The 10,514-nt window shown below is 32.1% G+C and overlaps 1 protein-coding gene across 1 annotated transcript; it reads right to left on the bottom strand.

The window, feature by feature from the left end:
* Positions 1-651: 651 nt before the first annotated feature.
* On the bottom strand, positions 652-2,911 carry LOC106475742 (the record flags this gene model as incomplete). The annotated part of the gene is made up of 3 exons (XM_013936417.1): positions 652-1,143; positions 1,506-1,814; positions 2,756-2,911. Coding segments are annotated over 3 exons (957 nt in total), but the record flags the coding sequence as incomplete, so codon positions are not given.
* Between the last annotated feature and the right edge of the window lie 7,603 nt (positions 2,912-10,514).

Below are 10,514 nucleotides of genomic sequence, written 5' to 3' on the forward strand. Positions count from 1 at the left end.
TAAGATTATTTGGTATACAAAATATAGAAATGACAGAAGTTTCAAGTAAAAGTAATATAATTTTCTTGTAGTAAAAATGTGTTCATAGAAACATACATTTAGAAATTCAACAATTTAATTTATAATCTAAGTCTGTCACAAATAACTTCAACAGTAGTTTTTGAAAAAGTGAAAGCCCAATGTGGATTCATATGTTAGAAAGAATGAGTATTCCCATTTTACAGAAAAAAATTATTAAAGACGTTTTAGCTGCATGGATGAAAATAAACTTGATGCTGTTTCCTCACATTAAGCAACTATATACAAACCGAATGAATATCTACTGCCCGCAATTTAATTTATTTCCCTGACAACATGTTTTTTTACCCATAACAATAAAGTTTAAATAAGCATTGATATTTAAAAAAGTGTGAAAACTGACTTAAATATACACAAGTAAATAAAAAATATTTGAAAAACATATTTCGCTAAATTTTAATTTTATATAAATTAGGGTTAACAAGGTTTTTGAAAACAAATTAGGAACTTAAAATTAAGAAATTAATTTGAACATCATATATTATATTTTGCATAAACTTCAGATAAAAATAATTTATGTAGGGATTTGAAATTGTTGCTTAGTTTTTGCTGATGGAAGATTTTTTTCACGTTTTAGTAATCATCGTATTTTATTGCTCCATACTGTTGAGATGCTCTACCACCAGGTGGTGGTCCATAAGAATTTCTATTCTGTGTAGCTGTACCAGCACTGGAACCACCACTTATATCTGGAGCCTGTGAAAAGTCTGCAATCGCTTCAGGGTAGCTTTGAAATTGGTTTGAAGATGAAGGAGGTTTGTAGGCTTCGACTCCGTGAGCTTTTTGTGGAGTTGGGGCTGGTCTACGGGGAGGAGCTTGAGGAGGCAGTCCATAAGATGGTGGCCCTCTAGGAGATGCAAACTCAGCTGTTGGTTGTACTTGGAGCTGTGAACCGGGAGCAGGGGCTCCACCATAACCATAATCTGGATAACCCCCTGCTTGGGGAACAGAGCCTACTTGTTGCGGTATAGGGGGTTTAGGGGCTTGGCCTCCATATAAGAAGTTATCGGGGTAATACCGTTTGTAATATAGAACAGTATTGTTTGGCCCTTTTTCTTCAAGAGGCTGGAAAAGATACAGTTAATTTTTCAGTTAAATATTAATAATACTTATTTGAGGAGCGTCCTCACTATTTATTAATTACATTTCACTATTATTTTATGTTGTAATAGACGTTTTCTATTAATGCATAGGTATATTAAAATTATGATAACTTAAGCATTTATGCCACTTTCTTTGGTCCTCTTTCGATAGACTAGCTAAAAGTATTTCAAAGAGAGATGAGGAACATGAGGTAAATTATATTATATACAAACTATGTATTGCTGAGTTCTCTTAAGTAGTACCATGTTGAGCAGAGATGTTTCTCGCGAACATAATATATTATTAATTTACATTTGGTGATCATATAGATATCGCAACTTTACCTTATAGAGGTAATCGTTAACCACATGGTATTTCTCAGATTGAGAGCAAATGTCCTGGTCTGATGGGACACAGTTTAAGTGCACTTGGTGAAACACGGTGCCAGCAGGGCACATCCAGGAGTGCTTGGAACCCCCAACACAATAATGGAACACTCGGCAGTTTACGCTATCATCAGCATAATAACCATCACGCTTACCAGAACATATAAATCTGGAATCACCCAACAACACTGACAGGGGGTCAGGAGTGGAAGGTTCTTCCGCCTGAAGTTCTTCTCCGTTCAAAGACTGCTGAGAAGGCTGTCGTACCTGAAGAAAAGCAAAATAAAAAATAAATCATGAGTTAGCTGGAACAAATTTAGTAATCTTCCTCATTTACTATATAACTTTCACATATGATCCCGCTTAAACTAGATCGACTTTATAATAACAACGAATATAAGCTAATACTAATTGTTGTTATCGTTTTCTTTGTAGAAATCTACATAACGGGCTATCTTCACTCTGTCCACCGCGGGGAGTCAAATCACGGATTTTAGCGTAAGTCCGTAAGCTTACCGCTGAACCACCACGAAACACTAATATTTGTTATATAAATATAAATTTAAAACAGATATGAACAAAACCACGCTGTACAAAATTTTTATACACCAATTTCTGATAATCGTTTTTACTGAAGTAGTTTTTTGAGTACCATGTTGTATGTTGGACAGTAGGAGAAACCAGTTTTCAAAAGTATTTTTCATTATTTTAATGTTTTTTAAATAAAGCAATGTGCCTATTTCGTCAAATAATTTCACTTTAGTCAAACGTGATGTATTTTTCAAATAAGATTATTACTTAACTTCTCATGTATAATGTTTATAAAGTTGTTTTACACACGAATCTTAACAAAAAAACTGTTCACATCCTATTTTTGATTGATACCAGATTCCTGGTTTCTTCAGATATCAATCTTTAGTCGGATTTGACAAAGCTGAGAAAAAAACACAAAATATACCGATTTCTGAGAGAGACCTTTTGATATTATTAATTATTGCGAGAAAACTTGTGTTTCTTGGATAGAGAAATAACTTCAATGTGTGAATGTCTGCGTTGAATGACAAATTGTGATTTCTTTTTTTGTTGGAATGGGTATTAAACAAAAACTAAGAACATGAATAATATAAGTTAATTCCATGTTCATACAACTGATAACTTCCAAAACACGTTACTGGTCCCAATAGTAAAAATAAATAGACAAAACGTGCATTTGGTAGATCAACAGGTGGAGGTCCCAAACCGGCAGGTGCGCCACCAGGTTGTGGAGGGCCGTACTGTGGAACAATTTGTCTTTGATATCCACCAGCTTGTGAGGGAGAATGTCCAACAATATCTTGTGAAGAGCCACCTATTTGGCGTCTAAACTATAAGGAAGCAGTAAGAAATAAAAATAAAAAAAGGAGAAGAAGAAAAAGAGCTTAACACATATGTATGTTTACTGTAAGTATAAAAAAATAGAAAATTACAATTCAAAAACCACACTAACTGAAGAGCATTTCATTCCTGGAGAAAGACTTCTCAATCGAAAGAGATCGGGTTTCTTAAATAATGAATGATGTTTTTTCTTTTAACCTAAATTTTTGCACTATTTAACATGCATCTTCAGGTTAAAAAAAATGTTGTGAAAAAACATATGCTGGTTCATGAAAGTTGTATTGATTTAAAACAGTTTAATACAAGAAGAATTATCTTCCGCTTCTTGTGTTTTTAAATTGATATCTAATCGTTCCACTATTAAAATTCGGTTTCAATGAAAACGCACATACGTAAATAATTCATGCAGTATAACAAATTGTTTTTACCACATATATACAATTTATTCCAAGTACAAAAAAGGCAATAAAATGAATTCTAATAATTAACACGTTTGAGAAATTTTGTTAAATATTACCAATTTAATTGATGTGTTTTCATGTTATTTAAACGTTTTTCAGATGAAGATGGGGTAGGAAAGTTTGGTTGTAGAATATTCCGTAAAACTTATTTCGTAAATCATTCTTAAATCAGTTAATAATATTAAAGAGCGATTGAAACATTCTTACCCTCTCTTCGGCAACTACAGAAGCCCCTGCAAAAGTAAAAATACTGTGATGTATTTGCCTTAAAGTTACAAAATTTGCTAATCGAAAATATAAAATGGAACGCTATAGTTTAGCTAAACTTACATAACCACGTTATTGTTTAAAAATTCAAACAAACTGATTAATAAAAAATAAGAAATAGAAATTTCTACTTAAACTAAACTGACAAAATCGGGCTAGTGTTTAAGAAGTTCAACGCATTTTTTTAAGTCACACTTGGAAAACTATAACAATGTTCTAAACTGTTCTCAATTACAATATAATTTGTTAGGAAAACATGAAACTCGAAGGTATTTTGTTGTTCGATACAACTGTATAAAACACACCTCATTACTAGTTGATCAAAAGCTGAACACTATTCGGTTAATTTTAATTAGCGTTTGCTAAAACCTTGTTGTGGAACAATATTTTAGAAAAAACAACAACAACAAAGAAACAAATAAAATGTATAACAATGTGTTCAAAGAGGTCAAAGTAGTATAACTCCACAACCAAGCACACCAATACCCTTCAGTAGTCACCAACGTCAACAGAACAAAGGCTTAACCTATGCTGTTACTTAAGAAATCCGACACAAGACATAGTAGCTGACACACAATAATTCCCATATATTAAACATGCGAAGAACAAAATGTAGTCAGAACAAAAGTAAAATGGACTCTTAAGAAGTCTATGAAATTGAAATAAAAATTAAGGGCTGCAAGTTTGGCACCTATTAGAAAACAATGCTACCTACTGATGAAAATTTATCATCGTCTTATGAACCATTAAATTTACAATCTAAAGCAGACAACCCTCATTGCATACTAGGAGTCATATTCTTCTTAAAAATAGCCCTGCAACTAACAACTTAAGTAACAAATAGATTAGGATGGGAAATTGTACAAAAATTAAAGATATACTATAGCAATACTTTTCAAAACTATAAAAAAAAACAAGTTTGCTCTTTTCATCGTATATAGTGATTTGAATAGGCTTATTTTATCATTCTGTTACGACAGCGGAAGTCACGTGACGCTGGTAATAGGTCATGAGTTTCTAGAAGGATCATGACTTTTCTTGGCAACTTTAGTCTTTTCCAGGCGCCCTCTATTTTAATATATAAGCCTGGCAAATAAAGCGGAGATAATGGCAGATAGGGAGATATAGACAGATAATCGAGTCAAGTGAGCGGTAGTGACCATAAGTAAAGTGCGTGAATCGTTGTGAATTATAGCGTGTATTTAAGTTAAGTGACTATGGAAATTAAGTGTATTGCAAAGTTGTAATGAGAAAGATTAAACTAGTTTTATTTAAAAAGGACTTGTATTGCTGAAGTTCTTCAGAAGGAATTTTTACGGAAAATTAACAAACGAACAGAGACGTAACAATATTACCATTGAAAAATAATAACCCATGGACTGTGTTGCATAGAAAAAGTAATGAATATCCTTTTCAAAAATTTATGTTTAATTTTGTCTGAAGGAGCATGAAATTATATTTTCCAAGTTCAATTCCTGATAGTTAAGCCTAAAAACTATTAAAAAACATTTATGAGGCTCTTGATTTTTTATGTTAGCTTTAATATGTTATAAAATTAACTATTCTGAGGAAAATGGTTAGAGTTAATGGTTCATGCTGTTTTATTGCAGGCTGTGAATGAAAAAGCATCTGAGATGGTGGCTAATAAAGAATATCACAAGAATGAATCTGTTTGTGATGTTAAGGATCAGATTACACCGACATGTAAAGTACAACATCATAATGAAAAAAAAATACCCTTCAGTGAGGTAGTTAAGAAACTTATTGAGTGATAAATGATTATTAGGGCAAAATGGTAACATACTGAATTATAAATAGGTAGTTAAGAAACATGGTAAGTTACTGAATAATAAATATGTAGTTAAGCAACATGGTAACTAGGTAACTTATTGAATGATAAGTAAGTATTAAAGCTAAATGGCAACTTACTGAATGATAAATAGGTAGTTAAGTAACATGGTAACTTGGTAATTTATTGAATCATAGATAAGTAGTTAAGTAACATGGTAACTTTGTAACTTATTGAATCATAGATAAGTAGTTAAGCAACATGGTAACTAGGTAACTTATTGAATCATAGATAAGTAGTTAAGCAACATGGTAACTAGGTAACTTATTGATTGATAGATAGAATGTTAAGCAACATTGTAACATGGTAACTTATTGAATGATAAATACTTATTAGAGCAAAATGATAACTTACTGAATGATAAATAGGTAATTAAGAAACAGGGTAACTTATTGAATGATAGATAAGTAGTTAAGAAACATGGTAACTTATTGAATGATATGTAGGTATTTAAGCAACATGGTAACTTACTGAATGATATATAGGTAGTTAAGAAACATGGTAACTTATTGAATGATAGGTAAGTATTTAAGCAACATGGTAACTTACTGAATGATATATAGGTAGTTAAGCAACATGGTAACTTATTGAATGATAGATAAGTATTAAAGGAAGATGGTAACTTACTGAATGATATATAGGTAGTTAAGAAACATGGTATTTATTGAATGATAGGTAGGTATTTATCAACATGGTAACTTACTGAATGATATATAGGTAGTTAAGCAACATGGTAATCTATTGAATGATAGATAAGTATTTAAGAAAGATGGTAACTTACTGAATGATAAGTAGGTTGTTGAGGAATGTGGTAACTTATGGAATGATAGATAGGTAGTTAAGCAACATGGTAACTTACTGAATGATATATAGGTAGTTAAGCAACATGGTAATCTATTGAATGATAGATAAGTATTTAAGGAAGATGGTAGCTTACTGAATGATAAGTAGGTTGTTGAGCAATGTAGTAACTTATGGAATGACAAATAGGTAGTTAAGCAACATGGTAACTTACTAAATGATAGATAAGTAGTTAAGAAACATGATAACTTATTAAGTGATAGATAAGTAGTTAAACAATATGGTAACCAATTGAATGATAAATAGATAGTTAAACAACATGGTGACTTATTGAATGATAAATAGGTAGTTAAACAATATAGTAACCAATTGAACGATAAATAGGTAGTTAAACAACATGGTGACTTATTGAATGATAAATAGGTAGTTAAGCAACATGGTAACTATTGATGATGATGAATAGGTAGTTAAACAACATGGTAACTATTGAATGATAAATATTTTCTCTTTTATGTTGACTATGATTTCTAATGTATGAATTAGTCATTCATTGTAGACAAAGTTTTATTCCTAAGGATGTTTACAAATAATAGTTCATTTAAAACAGAACTTTCATTGTTAAAAGTAAATAGTGAAAAATTTGTACACAAGCAAGCTGAAGATCAAAATGAAGTGAGTGAAAACATTATGTTATTTGGCTACTATCAAATGGACACATATAATAAGTTGGGTTCTCTATAGTACCTGCCCACAACCTAACCTTTGGAAAGTTTTGAGTCTTACACAACCCCTGTAAGGGGTTTATTCTCAGTATAAGAAAACCAATCCGATGTCAGAAGTCAAGTTTCTTAGTACAAACCTCCAACAACCTAATCTGTGTAGAGGGATGAATGAAACCAATTTGCCCAAAACCAATACGATGTAAGAAATCAAGTCTCTTGTGATATTCTAGCTGTAGTAAGAGAGGAGGTACATATGTTTTGGAAGTTCACATTCTCTTAAATCGAAAATGTATTTCCAGTAATACTTATTTCCTCTCTCCCACCCTTCCTCCCCACTAGGAGCCGGTATTAGAGACTGCAGATTGTGATAATATTATCTGAATGAAGTGCATATATACAGTACCATGATAGAGGGCAGATTGACATAGGTGGAGAGTGACAGATATCGCCAAGGGCAACTAAGTGGGGAATAAAAGACTGGAGCAAGCAAGAAAAAATCATACCAATGCATAGATGGGCAAAGGAAGAAAACCCTACCAATAAACTAATAACTGTTGTGTGAGAGGAGGTAAGATTATTGGAAATACATTTTCGATTTAGGAAAATGTTTACTTTCTTACAAACCTCCCACAACCTAATCTGTGTAAAGGGTTTAATGAAACCAAGTTGTCCAAAACAAATCCGATGTAAGAAGTCAAGTTTGTTAGTACCAACCTCCTACAACCTAATCTGTGTAAAGGGTTTAATGAAACCAAGTTGTCCAAAACAAATCTAATGTAAGAAGTCAAATTTGTTAGTAGAAACCTCCTACAACCTAATCTGTGTAAAGGGTTGAATGAAACCAAGTTGTCCAAAACCAATCCAGTGTAAGAAGTCAAGTTTGTTAGTAGAAACCTCCTATAACCTAATCTGTGTAAAGGGTTTAATGAAACCAAGTTGTCCAAAACCAATCCAATGTAAGAAGTGAAGTTTGTTAGTACCAACCTCACACAACCTAATCAGTGTGAAGGGTTGAATGAAACCAAGTTGTCCAAAACCAATCCAATGTAAGAAGTCAAGTTTATTAGTACAAACCTCCCACAACCTAATCTGTGTAAAGGGTTGAATGAAACCAAGTTGTCCAAAACCAATTCAATTGCTCTAGCTTCAGTATATATAATTTGTCCACAGCTTAACCTGACAAATAGTTTTTGTTTATAATCTGTTGTCAGTCTAACCTGACTAATGGTTCTGGTTTCACTGCATATTTTTATATGTCTAACTTGTCTGATAGTTTTGGTTTTTGTATCTAATTTGTTATGGGTCTTACTTGTGTAATGGTTCTGGTTTCCATTTATAATTTGTTGTTGTTCTAACCTGTCTGTTGGTTCCAATTTCAGTTTACAATTTTCACAGCCCAACTTGTCTAATGGTTCTTTTTGCAATATATAATTTGCTGTCAGTCTTACCTGTCTAATGATTTTGGTTTCAGTTTAGGATCTGTCCACAGCTTAACCCGTCTGTTGTTTTGGTTTATATTTAGAATTTGTTGCCATTCTAACCACTGTAATGATTCAGATTTCAATTTAGGATCTAGCCCCAGCCTAACCTGTCTGTTGTTTTGGTTTACATTTAGAATTTGTTGCCATTCTAACCAATGTAATGATTCTGATTTCAATTTAGGATCTGTCCACAGCATAACCTGTTTAATGGTTCTGGTTTCTGTTTATAATTTGTTGCCATTCTAACCAATGTAATGATTCTGATTTGAATTTAGGATCTGTCCACAGCATAACCTGTTTAATGGTTCTGGTTTCTGTTTATAATTTGTTGCCATTCTAACCAATGTAATGGTTCTTATTTTATTTTATAATTTGTTGTTAATCTAATCTGTCTAACATTTGTTGCAACATTTTTCTTTCATTGGGCAGGTTATTTCCAATTATTTGATGAAAATAAGTAGAGATCCAGACCATGTAACAATAGTAAATTAATTTCTTTCTCCTTTAACATTTCTACAAGCTGCCCTCTCTTGTACACTGCTGTTCTTGTGAGTTATAGGTTTAAGTAAGTTTACAAATCACTGTCAAATGGAAATACCATAACGAATGTAAAAAATAAACTTATTTTTACAGTTTTGTGGCTAATCAATCAAGCAAATGAATATTTGCAGTAACTAACATTGATCCAAATACTTCACTGGACTAAAACTGACTGACTGACACTCTACCCAATTCACTATTCATTTACTGTTCACTGACAGCAAAACACTGACACTATGATTCATAATTTAACCTTCTCTGTCAATATTCTTCAAATATACTAGATTAATTTTTATGCTGGCAAATGTAAAACTCTCTAGTTCTACTCCCACATGTGTACTTGATCTTAATGTCATGCATCTTGTACCTAACATCTTAATACAAAATGTTGCTTACAATCGTACTGTCTAACCTGTCTAATGTTTCTAGTTTCAGTTTAGTATTTATCCATAGCCTAACCTGTCTAATGTTTCTAGTTTCAGTTTAGTATTTGTCCATAGCCTAACCTGTCTAATGGTTCTGGTTTCAGTTTAGATTTGTCCATAGTCTAACCTGTCTAATAGCTCTGGTTTCAGTTTAGATTTTTTCATAGTCTAACCAGTCTAATAGCTCTGGTTTCAGTTTAGATTTGTCCATAGTCTAACCTGTTTAATGGTTCTGATTTTAGTTTATAATTTGTCCATAGTCTAACCTGTCTAATGGTTCTGCTTTCAGTTAATAATTTGTCTGTAGACTAACCTGTCTAATGGTTCTGATTTCAGTTTGGAATTTGTCTATAGCATAACCTTTCTAATTGTTCTGATTTCAGTTTATAATTTGTCTGTAGACCAACCTGTTTAATGGTTCGGGTTTCAGTTTAGAATTTGTCCATAGTCTAACCTGTTTAATGGTTCTGGTTTTAGTTTATAAATTGTCCATAGTCTAACGACTCTAACCTGTCTAATAGCACTGGTTTCATTTAGATTTGTCCGTAGTTTAACCTATCTAATGATTCTGGTTTCAGTTGATAATTTGTCTGTAGCCTAACCCATCTGATGCTTCTTGTTTCATTTTATAATTTGTTCACAGAGTAACCTGTTTAAGGATTGTGTTTCTGAGATCACTTTATAACTGTTGTCATTCTAAACCAAAGTTTTGTTAGTATTATCTGTTTTAATGGTTCTGGTTTCAGTGTATAGTTTGTAGAAGTTTAACTTGTTTAATGGTTTTGGTTTCAGTATATAAAAATTTTATTGGTATTATCTGTTTTAATGGTTCTGGTTTCAGTGTATAGTTTGTAGAAGTTTAACTTGTCTAATGGTTTTGGTTTCAGTATATAAAAGTTTTGTTAGTATTATCTGTTTTAATGGTTCTGGTTTCAGTGTATAGTTTGTCGAAGCTTAACTTGTCTAATGGTTTTGGTTTCAGTATATAAAAGTTTTATTGGTATTATCTGTTTTAATGGTTCTGGTTTCAGTGTATAGTTTGTCGAA

Source organism: Limulus polyphemus, unplaced genomic scaffold (assembly GCF_000517525.1).
Source record: "Limulus polyphemus unplaced genomic scaffold, Limulus_polyphemus-2.1.2 Scaffold9087, whole genome shotgun sequence".
In the NCBI taxonomy this organism is placed as follows: Eukaryota; Metazoa; Arthropoda; class Merostomata; order Xiphosura; family Limulidae; genus Limulus; species Limulus polyphemus.